The 20,686-nt window shown below is 38.5% G+C and overlaps 2 protein-coding genes across 30 annotated transcripts in view; both read right to left on the bottom strand.

Annotated features, from left to right (window-relative positions):
- LOC142152884 (protocadherin gamma-A4-like) overlaps positions 1–20,686 on the bottom strand; it is a 445,481-nt gene that overhangs the window by 111,172 nt on the left and 313,623 nt on the right. For 2 of the 29 annotated variants that reach the window (XM_075209966.1, XM_075209977.1), the window contains exon 1: positions 12,859–15,576. The exons of the other annotated variants lie outside the window; for them this stretch is intronic. In XM_075209966.1, the coding sequence (XP_075066067.1) occupies positions 12,859–15,303 (2,445 nt within the window). In that variant the 5' untranslated portion in view covers positions 15,304–15,576. Of the gene's footprint in view, positions 1–12,858; positions 15,577–20,686 lie in introns of those variants that run through there. 29 annotated transcript variants of the gene reach the window in all.
- LOC142149594 (protocadherin gamma-C5-like) lies at positions 4,327–7,150 on the bottom strand. Its single transcript, XM_075204918.1, has one exon. It carries the CDS (start codon positions 6,781–6,783, stop codon positions 4,327–4,329), a length of 2,457 nt encoding a protein of 818 aa, XP_075061019.1. The 5' UTR covers positions 6,784–7,150.

Genomic DNA, 20,686 nt, shown 5'->3' with positions numbered 1-20,686 from the left:
GTCATTTAAAGTGGAACACTCCTTAGCAGGGCTGCCACCAGAAAGTGCAAGGTCAAGTACAAATGTAACAGGCAGGCCGCCCCTCCTACATTTGCCTTCCCCCCATTCTCTACAGTCAACCCCATCCCTGGTTCCATGTAAGCCCTGCAGTAGTTACTTACCACACTGTGTCATCTGCTTGTCTCTTTTCGGCTCCTCTCTATTGACAGCACTGTGACGTTATTAATTACATGACACCAGCGATGCTGCAGGAAGCCTCTCTGCCTTGTTGCGGCTCTCTGTTCAGGAGCCAGGCACTTGGATGGCTGGGACTGGAGCAAATGGTGACAGCTGTGGGGCCCGACATCTTGGCAGTGGAGGCAGACATGCTGCCTACAAGAGGGCCCACTGCTGCATCCTTAGTTACTAGCAGAGGTCTCTCACCACACCAAATCTCACATCTCAGAAGCAGATGTTGCCTAGAAATGGTGCCCGCTACCTCTCTTAGTTCACTGCCAAGGCCCCCTCCCCTAATAAATTTGTTAGGGCTGGTGGGGCCCCACTCTGCTGTTGCGCCACATACTACTGTACTCCCTGTACCCCCCCAATGGTAGCCCTGCCCCTTAGGACCCAAACGTATTATGGAGACTTCTCTTTACACATTCTGCATACACATCTATAATCCTCCTTAAGACCATATTCTCACCAATGGACAAGATCCTGTGGAGTATTATAGATGCATTCTATATCGTCTATTCAAGTTGAAAAGCCATACAAATCGGAGGTGGTGATGATGAAAAATACATTGTTTACTTAGTAGACTTTAGTAATAAAGATATGAAAGACTTTATGGATGTGAGGACAGAAGTTAATTCAAAACGATATGTACGGACCAATGACTTAAATTAGTTAAGAGAAGTTAAATCCTAATGTCAAAGCAAACAAACAAGTCTGAAAAAAAGCAATTTTGAAAAAAATTCTAAAAATAAAATAAACAGTATAAACGTGTTACTTCACTCATTTGCCAAGTATAGTATACTTTTGCAATCACGGAAGATTGAAAATTACATGCCAAGAGGAAATGAATTAAGAAAAAAAGAAATATTGACTGTTCTAGTAACCCAGAGCACCGTGATCTAAACTTCAATTTTGGTTCAGAAGCTTGAGGTGAAATCAGTGGAGGTGCTGAGAACAACAACATTTTCTTAGGCTGAGACTCTGGTAGGGAGATACTAAACAGTCTTGGACAAGGCATGAATTAGATCTGCAAAATTGGAATGGACTGGAGTCAATGAAAATATTTTTGTTCGTTAGCCTGTCATAACATAATAGATGTGGTCTTCACTTTTAGCAGACCCTTTCCTTAACAAGTAGATGTGTTCAACAGTACTCAGTTGCCCCAAGGTATTATACACACAACTATATTGCTGCTCAGAATGACTTCAGCTAATGAGCAACACAAGGGCAAAAGTACTCAGGCAAGCTGAGTCAGAGTCTATAAGTCAAAATATCAAATCAGCGGACATAGGTGGCTATCGATAAGCAAAGGGTTAAGGCAGGTGGCAAGATTCAATGATCAGAAGAAAGTGTTACCAACAATATGTTAAGATAAGTAATAGCACTCAGTTCAATATAAAGTCTGTATAATGGGAATCTAATTGATGTCAGAACTGGAATTATACAAGCACAGATGAGATTTACATCACATCAGGGTACAAGGAAGTGTGCCCGCCAACACTTCTGGGATCGAATTCATCACTCTTATCTATACTGCTTTGTGAAAGGTATTAAAGTCCAGTGGGTAAGACAATTAGATCACCAAAAATGTTACCCACGTGGAGCCTGATTTATTAGTGATCTTATTTTGTGCAAAAGTTAAGATGCTTATTTGAAGAAACGGGGATATAAGAGTGAAGTTAAGACGGATTTTCATCTTAACTTAAAAAGTTATTCACTTAAACAGTGGATTTTGATTCTTATCTCCCTTTTCTGAGCATGCACAGAGTGGATTTGCTTAAGATAAGCAAAAAATGGCAGATAAGATCACTAATGAATCAGGCCCATGGTCTCTATATCTTGCGCCACTGAAGACCATTCTGTATCTACTTAGATATATTAACACTAATTATTAAAGTGAACAAACTGACAAATGAAATCGACAAAAGAAAAAACAGTTCTAGAACATCTTCTATAAGAAGAAAAAACTTGAAATTGACCCACTGGGTCACTGCATACGATGTACTTGCTATTATAGGGCCCATGCAGATAATGGGGCCCGCTGCAGGCGGAGCAGGCGAGTTGAGGGCCCCAGTTTCCTCCTCCCTGCTTTCCTGCACCGGGGCCCACAGTTCACTAGTTCTGCCTCTGCTCTAAGCATAAAGTTATAGACCCGTTTTTATAATACAACTAAATATGTTTTAAGAGCTTCAGGAGAGGATGTATCCAGACGTTCCTTTATTCTATCATTGTCAGATTAGCTGAACTTATATGGGTCAAGTTAAAAACCTTGTATAATGATCAGAAAGCATATTAGATATCAGCCGGTTCTCAGCAGCTGACCATAGAAAATAAATATCTCCCAAATAATTTATTATGCACCTTATGTGCTGACACACAAATGTATTCCTAATATTTACCTGGAAACAGAATAAATAAGTGTTAATAAAAATATGAAGTCATTCATTTGCTCAACTAATAAAGAGTGAAGACCTGTGCCTCTTTAGACATACATAATCATCATCTATTTATATAGCGTCACTAATTCTGCAGTGCTGTACAGAGAACTCACTCACATCAGTCCCTGCCCCATTCGGGCTTACAGTCTAAATTCCGTAACATACACAGACCGACAAAGAGAGACTAGGGTCAATTTAATAGCAGCCAATTAACCTACCAGTATGTTTTTGGAGTGTGGGAGGAAACCGGATCACTCAGAGGAAACCCACGCAAACATGAGGAAAACATACAAACTCCACACAGATAAGGCCATGGTTGGGAATTGAATTCATGACCCCAGCGCTGTGAGACAGAAGTGCTAACCACTTAGCCACCGTGCTGCCAAAACATTATGTGATTTTAATCATGCAATTGGTGAATCTTTCTTAAACGGAACAAACACAGACAATGTCAGAACAGTAAAATATTTGGGCAGCTTATAGCACATTGGTTAGCATGTTTGTGCATTTAATTCATATCCAACACACCTGGAAGAAGCATCAGGTTCACATGAAAATTGTGCATGTACCGATGCATCTAAATAAAATTATTTCTATCTGCATAATAGGTTAGAACTATCTCAATAATGAATGATAATAATAATAAAACATATTTTACAAACTAATTGACATAAATAACATATACAATCAATAACATAATATATCAGCAAGTAACCATTACTAGATCATCAAAATGTACACACACAGTTAGTAAAACTTCCTGTAAAGGGGGAGCATAACAGTGGAATAGTTAAAATAATAAAATCACCAGTAAAAATCAAACACAAAAAAATAAATAAAACGCATGTACTGTATATGTTACAGAGCAGGGGTGACCTCAGTTCTCTAAGCATACTAAATGCAACCTATATAAACTATTTGTACAGACCTGAGATCTTTATCTATAATATTTAGATTCACACCCGTCCACCGAAAATTACTTTCAGTATTTTACAAGTCACTCATAATAATAATGAGAAAATGATATATGGCAGAAATTATCTCACCTGATTTTGCTCATTTACTTAGCATGAGTGAGAGGTCGGGGTAGACTCCTTGCATATGTCAGTAAATTGAGAAAAATTAGAAGGTGTTGTAAATGTAAAATCAGCAACCTCTGTTGCCAGCGGAAAGCATGCTGGGTAACATTGTACCGGTGCTTCTGGTGGAGCCATCCTCACTTCCATGTATTTTAAAGTCCAATCTGTGTTCAGGTAAAGTGTTGGCTGATACTGATCCATGTAGGGTGTAGAAAGTGATTTGTTAGAAAAACAAGACCCACAACCGCTATAATAATTCTTCCTAAGGAACCTCACAAGTAAGATAGTAAATGTAACAATAAAAACTAAATTGATGGCAACAAGGGAAATAATAAGATACAAGGTCATGTCGGGTGTTGATTTAGAGTTTATAAGGAAGTCATTTGACTTTGGATTTTGTTGTATAATATTATCCATGATATCTATCTATCTATCTATCTATCTATCTATCTATCTATCTATCTATCTATCTATCCATGAGCAAACACAAATGTGCACAAAAATCAGCAAATCATGATTTTCAATATATATATATATAAGGACATAAAATCGAAAACATATATATAAGTGCAAAAATAAAACATGAAAATGTATTAATATCTCACCTGATTTGGCTCATTAAAACAGACTGAGTCAGAAGTGGGATAAGGCTCCCTAATCACATCATTTAGTAGGGCAACATTTTGGGGTTTAGTAAGTGTAGAATGAGGAATATCTGCTATTGGGGGAAAACAAGCCGGATAACAGGGTCCTGGTGCTTCTGGTGGAGCCATCCTCACTTCCATGTATTTTAAGGTCCCGTCCGTGTTCAGGTAAAGTGTCGGCTGATACTGATCCATATACGGTGTAGAAAGTGATTTGCTTGAGAAACAAGACCCACAACCACTATAATAATTCTTCCTAAGGCACCTCACAAGTAAGATAGTAAATGTAACAAGAAAAACTAAACTGATGGCAACAAGGGAAATAATAAGATACAAGGTCATGTCTGGTGTTGATTTAGAGTTTGTAAGAAAGTCATGTGACTTTGGGTTTTCTTGTACAATATTATCCATGATATTTACAAGCAATGTGACTGTAGTTGACAGAGAAGGTTCCCCGTGGTCACTGACTGAAATCACAAGTGGATGCTCTGTGTTATCTACCTCATGTAAACCTCGTAGAGTTCTGACTTCTCCTGTGAATTCAGAGATGTGAAACAAAGAAGGGCTGGCAGGCTGAACAAGACTATAGATGAGCCAGGCATTGTGCCCAGAATCTAGATCCACCGCAGACACTTTACTGACTAAATATCCAGCAGAAGCAGATTTTGGAATGTTCTCTTGAGCAGTGATTTCCCCTGAACTCTCTGGATATAATATAGTGGGATAATTGTCATTTGTATCCAGAATAAATATGAAGACAGAAACATTGGAAAATAACTTTGGGGATCCAGAATCTTCCACTCTTGCAGTGATCTGTAGAACTTGGAAGTTTTCATAATCAAAAGAATGTTGGGCATAAATATTCCCAGTGTCTGAGTTAATGTAGACAAATGAAGAGACAGGAGAAGCGTCTATGTGGCTCTCAGCTATGGAATAAATCAGGTTTGCATTAGCTCCCTCATCTGGATCTACAGCAGATACTGTACATAGAAGTCTGCCGGGCTCATTGTTTTCTGCTATGAAGGCATTGTAAACAGTCTGTAGAAACGCTGGAGGATTATCATTAACATCAGAGATATTAATGGTGATTGTAGTCTGGCTGCTTAAAGACGGAGAACCCAGATCAGAAGCAATCAGTGTAATAGTATATTGTGAGACCTGTTCCCTGTCCAGATGTCCACTAGTGACCAGTGAATAACGGTTTGACATGGGCTGACATCTAAAGGGTAAATCTGGAGATACTTCTAGTTTAATTTCTCCATTTTTACCAGAATCCTTATCTCTGACTGTGATAAACCCAACAACAGTTCCTATTGGGACATTTTCAGGAACTTCTTTATTTTTAGAAGTAAAAATAATTTCTGGGGTGTTATCATTTACATCTTGTACTTCCAATTGGACAACACAGCGCCCCTCTAGCTTAGGTGACCCTTTGTCCGCTGCTTTGACAAATAATTCATAAGATTTTGATACTTCATAGTCCACTGTTCCCTTAATAAATATTTCTCCAGTCTGGGAATTTAAATCAAATATTTTCTTTGCAGAATCCAAAGTATGGTGATCAAAGGAATATAAGACTTCCCCATTTGCACCCTCATCCAGATCTGTGGCATTTAGTTTTATAACAACTGTATTTAGAGATAGATTTTCTAATACACCTACCTTATAACTTGGATGATCGAACACTGGTGCATTGTCATTAATATCTAAAACTATAATTGTAATCTGAGTGGATCCTGATCTAGGCTGTTCTCCGCCATCAATAGCAGTGAGAATAAGCTTGTGCTCTGTTTTTTCTTCCCTATCTAGAATCTTTTCCAGCACCAATTCTGCAATCAATGTTCCATCGTTGCGATTTTTTTCTGATAAAGAAAAATATGGATTTGGATTTAATCTGTACTGTCTAACACCATTTTTCCCCACATCTAAATCTTTTGCAGTTTCTAATGGGAAACTGACTCCAGGGCTTGTAAGCAGTTCTGTAATTTTTATAACTTGATCAGTAACAGAGAAAATAGGTGAATTATCATTAATATCTAAAATTTCAATTTCCAGACTGAACAGCTCCAGAGGGTTCTCAGCCACAACCTCTAAATGCAGCAAACAGCTCAAGCTGGATCCACACAGACTCTCTCTATCAATCCTCTCATATACAGTCAGAGCTCCATTTCTCTGGTCAATAGCAAAATATCTGCTGCTTCCTTCAGATCCCAGATTCAGTCTCCGTTTATTAATATCTGCCAGGTTTAACCCCAGATCCTGAGCTACATTCCCCACAACAGTCCCTGGATCTGACTCCTCAGCAATAGAATAACGAAGCTGCCCACAGACCCAGCCCCAGCTACAAAGGAGAAAGGAAATCACTACTTGCCATTTCCAAATGGTTGTAGAGCTTTTGCAGTCCATATCTTAAGTCCTTCTATTGAGATTCAAGTCCTTTTATAATCCCAGCAAACATGAAAGTAGAATTCCAATGTTTTGATGCATAAAAAACACCCTTTTTCTTGCATTGAAAACATCCACAGGGCTCTCATCGGAGCAGCAGCTCTTCTTTGTGTGTGAGAAGAATGATGGGAGGGAGATTCACTGAGCCAGGAGGAGGAGAGTGCAGAGATGACATGAGCAGATTCACTAGTTTAGCTATAAACCTCGACTGGATGACTAGTTTGCCCTCTTCTGGCCAAAAATGATAACTACAGTCTTATCTTAAAATGCTAGCAAGCCTCTGATGACAATTTCTGTATAATAATAATAAAACAATCCCATGTTACTATAATAACATGACCGATTCAAGTCAGATATCCAATATATTAAGTGAATATAAAGCAAAAAAATAGACAAAGCACCAAAACACTATTCACTAACAGATTGTTGTATGCATAAAGTAGTATAGCAGTGTTTGTATGCCAAATAACAAATAAATAAACCTGAAAAGGAATATAAAACAATGCTTCCAGTGGTTGTAAATGCACATCTGCACAAAATACAATAATATATATTTTCAATAGGAAAACTATGTTTTTATTAATATTGAATTGATATTAAGGATGAAAAAGAAAGCACTTTAAATGAATTTCCATTCTAAAGAACCTTTGTACTAAATCCCCTCCTTTGGTAAGGGTAGTTCTATTTATCAGGATTCCAGTACTCAAATATATCTGGGAATTCTGCTGATCACTTCAGTACTGCTTGGCACTCTCTGTAGCAGTACAAATCTAATACTGCAACTTGACTAAATGTATAAAGCTGGGTCCATGCTAGTGCAATTATTCTGCAGATCACACTATAAAAGGCCGTTTGGTCAGATATTGCAAGAGTGTGTACGCTCCCACGATCAGAGGCGGGCTGGGCCGGGACAGCTATTCGGGCCGGCCGCCCCTCCCGCCCCCGTAGATACAATATTTTCTAAATATTACGTGCGGCCGCATCACAATACACGCGATGCGGCCGCGACAGCGCACAGGCGGCCGCATCACATGGCAAGCGACGCGGCCGCATCATAAATGACGCGACCGCATCGCGTGTCATGTGATGCCGCCGCCTGTGCGCCCCCCGGGCTGAACTTTGCTAGCCCTCGCCTGCCCACGATCATAAGAAAAGGAAAAAATCCTGCGCTAGGCTGTATTGGATAAAAATGTACAAAGCAGCTGTGGTAAAAGGGGCCAATTGCTAATCCCCAAAATTAGAAATCAAAAAACACAAAAAACACAGCGCTAAAGTACCAATAAATTTAATTATTTGTATGACAAAAAACCAGGCCAGAAAATCAATGATGTATATAAAAAGAAATACAATTTATTACAAATAAAAACAATATCGTCAATGTAAGCTCAATAGACAAAAACCTCCTATATATAATAGCAATTTGTATGGTATCAGTCCCTTGAGACAAAATAAGACCTGTTTAGCACACACGGGTATCCAGATAGAAGTATAAATAGCATAATTAGATGTCCATAATCAACATCATATGTGCAATTTCTCGTTATTGATGTTATCAGCACTGAGACCGCATAAGTAGAGATAGCTGTAGCAATCAAAAACGATTGTGATCATATAAAAATTCAATCCGGATTCGCGAGCCTACTGATCGTCCAGGACAATATAGGGTTAGATAGTGAACACTGCTAGTACTAACGGTGTCCATCATCTAACTCTATATTGTTATATACATCATTGATTTTCTACCCTGGTTTTTTCTCATACAAATAATTCAATTATTGGTACTTTAGCGCTGTGTTTTTTGAGTTTGCTCCCACGATCATGTTTTATTGTACCAAAGCACATTGCATCTGTTGATTTGGTTTTATAAACTTCCTAAAAACATGATCAATGATGAAATGATGCTGGGCAAATGTGGACATGTGTGTGCGCTCACAACCAGCAGTCTAAGCAGATATCTGAAGAGAGTGCAAAGTAACAATCTTTTCAGTAGATGATTACGACAGATGAAGAGCACAGATCTGAAGGTAAATTGTGTAGGTGTGTACTCATGAATACGCATGCACTTCGGGATTTTCAGTCAATGGTAAAACCTTAACAGAAATCGCATCTGAAGTAAGATTATATATGTGTGTACCCAGCTTTAGTGCTGTTGTCAGCTCTCACCTGCTAAGAAGAGATCTGGACAGCGCTGAAGGTAATTGGTAGAGGTTCTGAATATATGCGAGTGCTGTTACCCTGCTAAATAGAGCGACACTCACCAAAATACCAATATTACGAGGGGAGAGAATTTAGTGCAGTCCTTTAAAGTGGAAATGATTTATGGTACTTCCTTTATTTTGCTAAGTAATGTGAATGATGGGGGACCCAGGCAGGGGAGTCCACCAAAGTAATATAATTGGAAAGGGAGGAGATTTAGTATAGGGGTAATTTAAAGTGGAATACCCCTTTGGACCCAAATGTGTTATGGAGATTTCTCTTTACACATTCTGCATACACATGTGTAACGGGCACCTATGATCTCTACTTAGGACCATATTCTCTCAAATGGACAAGAAGCTCTAGACTAGAGTATTCTAAATGTATTCTCTTTCTCCTATTCAAGTTGAAAAGCCATGCGAATCTGAAGTGGTGATGATGATGAAAATAGATTGTTCACCTAGTAAACTTCAGTAATAAAGATATGAATGACTTTATGGATTTTGAGGATAGAAGTTAATTCAAGACGATATGTACGGACCAATGACTTAATGTATTTAAGAGAAGTTAAAGCAAACAAATATATTGTCTGTTCTAGTAACCCAGAGCACCGGGATCTAAACTTCAGTTCTGGTTCAGAAGCATGAGCTGAAACCAGTGGAGGTTCTGAGAACAACAACATTTTCTTAGGCTGATACTCAGGTAGGGAGATACTAAACAGTCTTGGACAAGGTGTGAATTAGATCTGCAAGATTCTGGAATGGACTGGAGTCCATGAAAATATTTTTGTTCGCTAGCCTGTCATAACATAATGTCCATAACAACAAAAGGTCAGTAACTATAGCCAGGCTAGATGTGGTCTTCACTTTTAGCAGACCCTTTCCTTAACAACTAGTTGTGTTCAACAGTACTCAGTTGGCCCAAGGTATTGTACACACAACTATATTGCTGCTCAGAATGACTTCAGCTAATGAGCAACACAAGGACGAAAATACTCAGACAAGCTGAGACAGAGTCTATAAGTCAAAACAATATCAAATCAGCGGACATAGGTGGCTATTGTTAAAAAGACAAAGGGTCAAAGCAGATGGCAAGGTTCAATGATCAGAAGCAAGTGTTACCAACAATATATTAAGATAAGTAATAGCACTCACTTCAGTATAAAGACAGTATAATGGGAACCTAATTGACGTCAGACCTGGAATTATACAAGCACAGATGAGATATACATCACATCAGGGTACAAGAAAGTGTGCCCGCCAACACTTCTGTGATTGTGCCAGCACACAACACAATGAGTATGATAAGAAGCAGCCAGTAGGGCTGTGTGGCTATGAAAATGGCAATCAGGTACCAAACACCTAGGCATTATGTAATATGATGAAGAGTAAATGTTCGAAATACATTGTATAAGACTCAATACAGTCATGGTCAAAAGTGTTGAGAGTGACACAAATATTGTTTTTCACAAAGTTTGCTGCTTCAGTGTTTTTAGACCTTTTTGTTAGATGTTGCTATGGTATACTGAAGTAACATTACAAGCATTTTATAAGTGTCTAAGGCTTTTATTGACAATTATATTAAGTTTATGCAAAGAGTCAATCTTCTTTTTGAAGACCTCTGCAATTCACCCTGGCATGCTGTCAATCAACTTCTGGGCCACATACTGACTGAAGGCCGCCCATTCTTGCCTAATCAATGCTTGGAGTTTGTCAGAATTTGCCTAAGAACAAAGCCATGAATAAAGAATAGTACCAAAACATTCTCCAAGAGCAACTTCTCCTAACTATCCTAGACCAGTTTGGTGACGAACAATGCCTTTTCCGGCATGATGGAGCACCTTGCCATAAGGTGGCTCGGGGATCAAAACATCAAAATTTTGGGTACATGGCCAGGAAACTCCCCAGACCTTAATCCCATTGAGAACTTGTGGTCAATCCTCAAGAGGAGGTTGGACAAACAAAAACCCACAAATTCTGACAAACTCCAAGCAGTGATTAGACAAGAATGGGCGGCCATCAGTCAGTATGTGGCCCAGAAGTTGATTGACAGCATGTCAGGGTGAATTGCAGAGGTCTCCAAAAAGAAGTGTCAACACTGCAAAGATTGACTCTTTGCATAAACTTAAGATAATTGTCAATAAAAGTCTTTGACACTTATTAAATCCTTGTAATATTATTTCAGTATACCATAGCAACATCTGACCAAAAGGTCTAAAAACACTGAAGGAGTCATTGTCATTCTCAAAACTTTTGCCCATGACTGTACATTAGCTTGTATTCATGTCTCTTATCTATTTTACTTTGTGAAACGAATTAAAGTCCAGTGGGTAAGACAATTAGATCACCAAAAATGTTACCCACATGGGGGTAAATGTATCAAGCTGAGAGATTTCCGGCGGGTTTAAAAAGCCAATCAGAATCTAGCTATCATTTATTTAGTACATTCTACAAAATGACAACTAGAATCTGATTGGTTGCTATAGGCAACATCTCCACTTTTCAAACCTGCCAGAAAACTCTCAGCTTGATACATTTACCCCATGGTCTTTACATCTTGCGCCACTGAAGACCATTCTGTACCTATTTAGAAATATTAACACTAATTTTTAAAGTGAACAAACTGACAAATGAAATTGACAAAAGAATAAAAAACTTGAAATGTACCCACTGGGTCACCACAGACCATGTACTTGTAATTACAGCTAGAGCCATGGAAAGGTTGGCAGGTGGGGCCCGATAAGGCATTAGGCCTACTTTAACCAGCATTGTAGGACAATGTTATTACAGTTTATGAAATATGCCTCCAAACAAGAATACAATAAACCTGTTTCTATAATACTATATAGGTTTGCGGAGCTTCAGGAGGGGATGTATCCAGAAGTTCATTTATTTTATCATTGTCAGATTAGCTGAACTTTTATGGGTCAAGTTAAAGACGTCCTATAATGGTCATAAAGCATACTGGATATCAGCTGGTTCTCAGCAGTTTACCCCAACAAATAAATATCTCCCAAATAATTAATTATGCACCTTATATGCTCACACACCAATAGCTTTATTCTTAATTTTTAACTGGGAATTAGATAAATAAGTGTAAATAAAAAAAGGAAACCTTTCATTTGCTCAACGAATAAAGAGTGAAGACCTGTTCCTCTTTAGACATACGTAATGTGATTTTAATCATACAATTTGGTGAATCTTTTTAAAATGGAATAAACACAGCCAATGACAGAACAGTAAAATATTTGGGCAGCATTGTAGCACATTGGTTAGCATAGTTGTGATTTTAATTTATACCTAACACACCTAGGGAAAGCCTCCGGTTCACATGAAAATTGTGTGTAACGATGCATCTAAATAAAATTAATTCTATCTGCATAATATGTTAGAACTATATCAATAATAAATAATAATAATAATAATAATAATAATAATAATAATAAGACATAAATAACAAATACAATTAATCAAATAATATATCAGCAAGAAACTATTACTAGATCATCAAAATGTACACACACAGTTAGTTCAACTTTCTATAATGGGGGAGCATAACAGTTGAATAGTTAAAATAATTAAATCACTAGTAAAACACAAACACAAAAAATAAAATAAAATGCACATACTGTATACGTTACAGAGTAGGGTGACCTTAGTTCTCTAAGCATTTTTCTGTTACCCATTGCATACTAAATTTAACCTATATAAACTATTTGTACAGACCTGAGATCTTTATCTATAATATTTAGATCCATACACGTCCACCGAAAATTACTTTCAGTATTTTACAATCCACTCATAATAATGAAAAAATGATATATGGCAGAAATGATCTCACCTGATTTTGCTCATTTACGCAGCCTGAGTGAGAGGTCGGGGTAGACTCCTTACATATGTCAGTAAATTGAGAAAAATTAGAAGGTGTTGTGAATGTAAAATCAGCAACCTCTGTTGCTTGGGGAAAGCATGCTGGGTAACATTGTACCGGTGCTTCTGGTGGAGCCATCCTCACTTCCATGTATTTTAAGGTCCCGTCCGTGTTCAGGTAAAGTGTCGGCTGATACTGATCCATATACGGTGTAGAAAGTGATTTGCTTGAGAAACAAGACCCACGACCACTATAATAATTCTTCCTAAGGCACCGCACAAGTAAGATAGTAAATGTGACAAGAAAAACTAAACTGATGGCAACAAGGGAAATAATAAGATACAAGGTCATGTCTGGTGTTGATTTAGAGTTTGTAAGAAAGTCATGTGACTTTGGGTTTTCTTGTATGATATTATCCATGATATTTACATGCAATGTGACTGTAGTTGACAGAGAAGGTTCCCCGTGGTCACTGACTGTAATCACAAGTGGATGCTCTGTGTTATCTGCCTCATGTAAACCTCGTAGAGTTTTGACTTCTGCTGTGAATTCAGAGATGTGAAACAAAGCAGGGCTGGCAGGCTGAACAAGACTATAGATGAGCCAGGCATTGTGCCCAGAATCTAGATCCACCGCAGACACTTTACTGACTAAATATCCAGCAGAAGCAGATTTTGGAATGTTCTCTTGAGCAATGATTTCCCCTGAACTCTCTGGATATAATATAGTGGGATAATTGTCATTTGTATCCAGAATAAATATGAAGACAGAAACATTGGAAAATAACTTTGGGGATCCAGAATCTTCCACTCTTGCAGTGATCTGTAGAACTTGGAATTTTTCATAATCAAAAGAACGTTGGGCATACATATTCCCAGTGTCTGAGTTAATGTAGACAAATGAAGAGACTGGAGAAGCGTCTATGTGGCTCTCAGCTATGGAATAAATCAGGTTTGCATTAGCTCCCTCATCTGGATCTACAGCAGATACTGTACATAGCAGTCTGCCGGGCTCATTGTTTTCTGCTATGAAGGCATTGTAACCAGTCTGTAGAAACGCTGGAGGATTATCATTAACATCAGAGATATTAATGGTGATTGTAGTCTGGCTGCTTAAAGATGGAGAACCCAGATCAGAAGCAATCAGTGTAATAGTATATTGTGAGACCTGTTCCCTGTCCAGATGTCCACTAGTGACCAGTGAGTAACGGTTTGACGTGGGCTGACATCTAAAGGGTAAATCTGGAGATACTTCTAGTTTAACTTCTCCATTTTTACCGGAATCCTTATCTCTGACTGTGATAAACCCAACAGCAGTTCCTATCGGGGCATTTTCAAGTACATCATTGGTTTTAGAGGTAAAAATAATTTCTGGGGTGTTATCATTTACATCTTCTATTTCAATCTGGATGCGACATCGACCTTCTAGTTCAGGAACACCTTTGTCTATTGCTCTCACAGACAATTCATAAACATTTGTGTCTTCAAAATCCAGAATCCCTTTTAAAATGATTTCACCTGTTTGTTGGTTTAATTGGAATATTTGTTTTGCTGCATTCATGGTATGGTGATCAAATGCATATGTAATTTCCCCATTCGGTCCCTCATCTAGATCTGTGGCATTCAATGATATAATAATTTTATCTAAAGGGAGGTTTTCCAGTAAATTGATCTTATAAATTGGTTGATTAAACACTGGTACATTGTCATTAAAATCCAAAACTGTAATAATGATTTGAGCTGAGCCTGTTCTAGCTCTTTCTCCCCCGTCAGCAGCAGTCAGTATCAGTTTATGTTCCTTAATTTCTTCCCTGTCTAGATTTTTTTCCAATACTAGTTCTGGAATGAGTATTCCATCTTTTCGATTATTTACAGACAAAGAAAAGAATGGATTTGGGTCTAACCTGTACTGTGTTACAGTATTAACACCAACATCCAGATCCTGCGCTATTTCTAATGGAAATCGAACACCAGGATTTGCAAATAATTCTGTGATTCTAATGAATTGATTAGTAGCTGAAAAAGAAGGAGAATTGTCATTTATGTCTAATATTTCAATTTCCACACTAAACAACTCCAATGGGTTTTCAGCTATAATTTCTAAATGCAATACGCATGATAGACTGGATCTACACAGGCTCTCTCTATCAATTCTCTCATAGACAGCCAGTGTTCCAAATTTCTGATCAATGACAAATAATCTGCTGCTTCCTTCAGATCCTAAATTCAGTCTCCGTTTATTAATATCTGCCAGGTTTAACCCCAGATCCTGAGCTACATTCCCCACAACAGTCCCTGGGTCAGACTCCTCAGCAACAGAATAACGAAGCTGCCCAGTGACCCAGCCCCAGCTACAAAGGAAAAAGGAAAACACTACTTGCCATTTCCAAGCCTTTGATAAGTATTGGTAGTCCATATCTTAAATCCTTTTTTGGAAAAGTACAAAATACAGTTCTTTATAATCCCAAGTGTATGTACATTGCTTTTAAATCCATATGCATATAAAAATAGGGAAACATCCTCCTGCTTTCATTGAAAACATCCACAGGGTTCTCATCGGTGCAGCAGCTCTTTGTGTGTGAGAGGAAAAATGGGAGGGCGATTCACTGAGCCAGGGGGAGGAGAGTGCAGAGCTGACATGAACAGATCCAGTAGCATAGCTTAGAAAATTCCTGGATGACAAGTCTGCCCTCTGCTGGCCAATATTGCTAAATACATTTATGTATTCTAAAACTAGAACTTTTGTCAATTGCACTGCATAAGGAGGTTTAACAAAATTATGGCAGCAAGTTTGTAATTAAAGTTTGACATAAGTAACACAAATTATTTTCTGAACTTCTTTTTAGTGCTTCCGTAAAAACATAATTAATAGAAATTACATAGTACAGTTCATGATAAAAATATGATAGCGTATAATTGGAAAAAATATATCAATAAAAAAGTGTCAAAAGCTGTATTTTCAAAATGCTGTAATGAACTATTAGTAACTGTTTATAAGGTTGAAGATTCCAGGTATTGTCTAAACTGAAGTAGTACTATTATTTAACCAAATTAATGATATTGATCATTTGACAACTGTAATTAAAAGGGACATACAACATTTCTCATAATAGAAACTGTAATTGACTGTGTCCATTAAACTACACAGTAGAGTTTATTTTATGAATTGTTATAAGTATAATGGACATGCTGAAAACCATGGCCACCAATCAAGTATTGGGGCTAGATTTACTAAACGGCGGGTTTGAAAAAGTGGAGATGTTGCCTATAGCAACCAATCAGATTCTATCTTTCATTTATTTAGTACATTCTACAAAATAACAGCTACAATCTGATTGGTTGCTATAGGCAACATCTCCACTTTTTCAAACCCGCCGTTTAGTAAATCTAGCCCTTAGTGTTTATTTGTTTGAAAGAACTAAACAACTAAAAGTTGTTACTTGATTGACGACTATTTATGGCTACGTCACATGACAGCTCTTTGCATCATAATATTAAATAAGATCAATAATGATTCATTTACTTGAATATACACATATTCACCATCTATTTGCTAGTCACAGATCACTTAGCAAGCCATACCTATGAATATTATTTAAATACGTTTTGTAAAAAGATAATATTTTCTTCCAAGGACTAATAACATTCCATTGTCACATGAAAGATGGGTCTTATGAACAATTGGTAAATATTTTTCGTACATGTTGCCATGTGTGAATATTAATATGAATAGCTGCTTGTTATAAATTGAAATTATTATTAAATTATGCATCACCCAGTTTAGCAACCAGTTCTGTATTGAAGACAAAGCTCTGTTATATCTATATACACGTATTTTACTGCAGACAATAGTAAGGCACTATGCTCTACCTATGAGTAACTGGATAAAACTCCAGTTTAAGTCATGAAATATATTTCCACTACCACTATTATGTATGCATCAAAAAATATAAAATGTCTGAACAGTGGATTTAACTGGAGGAGGTTGGGGTGATGGACACCCCTTGAGGTTTTGCTCCCTGCACAACATAGTGGACTTCTATTAATTAATTAGTCAGCGTCTGTGTATAGGGCAACTCAACTAAGAGGCGTGTTTGAAAGGTAGGCAAACTAAGTGATTTATTGAACTACCAATCACAAGCCTGCTTGCACTGACATCAAGCAAGCAGAAGCTCTATCCTTTACTCGACAAATGTGTGGAGAAGGCTCCAGCTCCCACCAGTCCATGATTGGAGTAGGACTGTCAGTACCTGTGGAAGTCTGTCTCTCACTCTGTGTTGTGGAGTGAAGGAGGATACTCAGATTTTCAGGTAAGGATATGTTTCTTCTACTGTTAGTTGGTCAAGCTGTGGAATCTTGTTGGTGTAATAGTCTCTGGTGGATTTGATATGGGCAAGAGGAGAAGGGTGTACTATAAATTTGATAGTATGTGGAAGGGAGGGTATACTATAAATTTGATAGTATGTGGAAGGGAGGGTATACTGTGTTTGGGGAATTTGATGATGTAAGGGCAAGGGTGTGCTATGGAGATGTGTTTTGGGGATTTAATGATATGAAGGAGGGTGTACGGTGTGTTGGGTATTTGATGATGTAGCGGGAGTGTTACTGTGTGTTGGGGATATGATGATGTAGCGGGAGTGTTACTGTGTGTTGGGGATATGATGATGTAGCGGGAGTGTTACTGTGTGTTGGGGATTTGATGATGTAGCGGGAGGGTTACTGTGTGTTGGGTATTTGATGATGTAGCGGGAGGGTTACTGTGTGTTGGGGATCTAATGATGTAGCAGGGGGGTTACTGTGTGTTGGGGATTTGATGATGTAGCGGGAGGGTTACTGTGTGTTGGGGATCTAATGATGTAGCGGGAGGGTTACTGTGTGTTGGGTATTTGATGATGTAGCGGGAGGGTTACTGTGTGTTGGGGATCTAATGATGTAGCAGGGGGGTTACTGTGTGTTGGGGATCTAATGATGTAGCAGGGGGGTTACTGTGTGTTGGGGATTTGATGATGTAGCGGGAGGGTTACTGTGTGTTGGGGATCTGATGATGTAGTGGGAGGGTTACTGTGTGTTGGGGATCTGATGATGTAGTGGGAGGGTTACTGTGTTGGGGATCTGATGATGTAGCGGGAGGGTTACTGTGTGTTGGGGATCTGATGATGTAGCGGGAGGGTTACTGTGTGTTGGGGATCTGATGATGTAGCGGGAGGGTTACTGTGTGTTCGGGATCTGATGATGTAGCGGGAGGGTTACTGTGTGTTGGGGATCTGATGATGCAGCGGGAGGGTTACTGTGTTGGGGATCTGATGATGTAGCGGGAGGGTTACTGTGTGTTGGGGATCTGATGATGTAGCGGGAGGGTTACTGTGTGTTGGGGATCTGATGATGTAGCGGGAGGGTTACTGTGTGTTGGGGATCTGATGATGTAGCGGGAGGGTTACTGTGTGTTGGGGATATGATGATGTAGCAGGGGGGTTACTGTGTGTTGGGGATCTGATGATATAGCGGGAGGGTTACTGTGTGTTGGGGATCTAATGATGTAGCAGGGGGGTTACTGTGTGTTGGGGATCTGATGATGTAGCGGGAGGGTTACTGTGTGTTTGGGATTTGATGATGTAGCGGAAGGTTTACTGTGTGTTGGGGATCTGATGATGTAGTGGGAGGGTTACTGTGTTGGGGATCTGATGATGTAGCGGTAGGGTCACTGTGTGTTGGGGATCTGATGATGTAGCGGGAGGGTTACTGTGTGTTGGGGATCTGATGATGTAGCGGGAGGGTTACTGTGTGTTCGGGATCTGATGATGTAGCGGGAGGGTTACTGTGTGTTGGGGATCTGATGATGTAGCGGGAGGGTTACTGTGTTGGGGATCTGATGATGTAGCGGGAGGGTTACTGTGTGTTGGGGATCTGATGATGTAGCGGGAGGGTTACTGTGAAGTAAGAGTTATAAACATGCTTACAGTTATATTGTATTTTAATGTTTTCCTCAACCTTAATTCCAATATTCTGTGAAAAATAAATAGTTAATTAAATAACCTACAATAGCATGAATGTGAGCATACACATAGAGATGGAGGTCAAGGCAGGTAGCAGGAGTGGAGTACACAGCACAGGGGCTGTAAGCTCCAATGGGGCAGGGACTGATGCAAGTGAGTTCTCAGCGCTGCGGAATTAGTGGCGCTATATAAATAGCTGATGATGATGAACAGATATAGTGGTCGGGCTAAAGCAAAAAGAATGTACGACAGGTCTGACCTCTGCTGGCCAATTGTGTGAACTTCATTTGTAATATCTTTTAAATTAACACAGAAATATAGCAGCAATTTAATTTTACATCCAAGTAAGAGGCAGAAGCAAGTAAACTGCATACAAATGTTGTTGCTAATCTCCCATAAAGATTATATCATATGAATGTGTCTTGTTATGCAATAATTAAATCAGTAAAATAAAATAAAAAATTATACAGCGCTGAGATCAGAAACACCTGTGCTCCAACATGTATAAAATGACTAAATGTGTTTTAAATAAAAAACATAATTTATTGGTACCATCAAAAAATGTTTTGCATAAGATAAACAATTGCTGTTTGGTGCACCAAAACAAGAAACCCAGCAAAACTCACCTCACTGGTCAAGTCTAATGCTCAACCAATTAGGAAAGTAGCAGTAGCACTAATATCCTACAACATACCGGCATGTGAGAGGCACAACCTAAATCCTCAGGAAAAGGAATATATCAGTCCAAAAGCTACAGCATAAATAGGCATATAGTTCAACTGCATTTAAACAATATCTATCTATCTGTCTATGTATCTATCTATCTGTGTGTGTGATGTTATTAAATGCATTACTGCTGTAAATAATAATGTATAATAAGTGAACTGTGATGTCAGTTTAGCGTTTGTGAGGAAAACTTGTTTATTGCAGGAAATACTGCACCTCAAGTGTAAGTTATTTACTGTAGTTACTTTAGTTACTGAAAATAAAAATCACCATGAATTACTATGAACTGTACAAAACTACTTGGCCTACAGCCTTATGCACACAGAACACAGACACTAGGTGCCTGATTCATCGTCAGACGTAAGTCTTGCATGAACTAGCTCCGCACAAGCTCAGAAACGCACCTTGCGCCAATGAACAAAATTGCATGCAATTCATGTCTGAACGCAAATGACACTACTGCCTATGACGAAGGGCGGAACAGGGGAGGAAAGGGGCGGGTGGACGTAGGCAATGTACAGTAAGGGGGTGCCGAGGGCGTGTAAGTGCAGATGAGGACGGTTCATTTGCTTCAGCTGCAGGGCAGGTGTAAGTGGCGGCTAATAGTAATGACTACACGTATGTGTGCCACTAGATACCACAGAACATGTGTCTGTAAGGAAGATTGACTATATAAACACATTGTATATACAGTACACATTAATCCAGATTTATGTATTTAATGTAAAAAAAAATAAATCTTTTAAACACATTTTTATTTATGATTACAGTATAAGTTGATAATTTATTTTACAATTATTATGTTTTGCATGTGTTCTGATGGGACTGCAGTGTGTTCTGTCTGTTAACATACGACAAGTACTGTTTAGGCAGAGCGTGCCGGTACCCAGATTCCCTTGGATTTGAATACAGCCGCACGTATGCTTACGTTCCATGTTCGTTTTAAAAATGCAACTTGCGTACTTATTGCGTTTGATGAATCAGGCCCTAGGTAAGGATTTATAACAAAATTAGGTATTCATACCTTAATATTTACATTAATTAAATTAAGGAAACTAATTATATGTATAATAAGGAAGA

This window comes from Mixophyes fleayi, chromosome 4, assembly GCF_038048845.1.
Source record: "Mixophyes fleayi isolate aMixFle1 chromosome 4, aMixFle1.hap1, whole genome shotgun sequence".
NCBI classification, from domain to species: domain Eukaryota; kingdom Metazoa; phylum Chordata; class Amphibia; order Anura; family Limnodynastidae; genus Mixophyes; species Mixophyes fleayi.
Note: the sequence above shows the minus strand (reverse complement) of the source record. Positions and strands in the feature narration are given on the sequence as shown.

Excerpts from the sequence above, each read along its gene's own strand:
- LOC142149594 (XM_075204918.1), bottom strand. The coding sequence starts at position 6,783 with ATGGACTGCAAAAGCTCTACAACCATTTGGAAATGGCAAGTAGTGATT.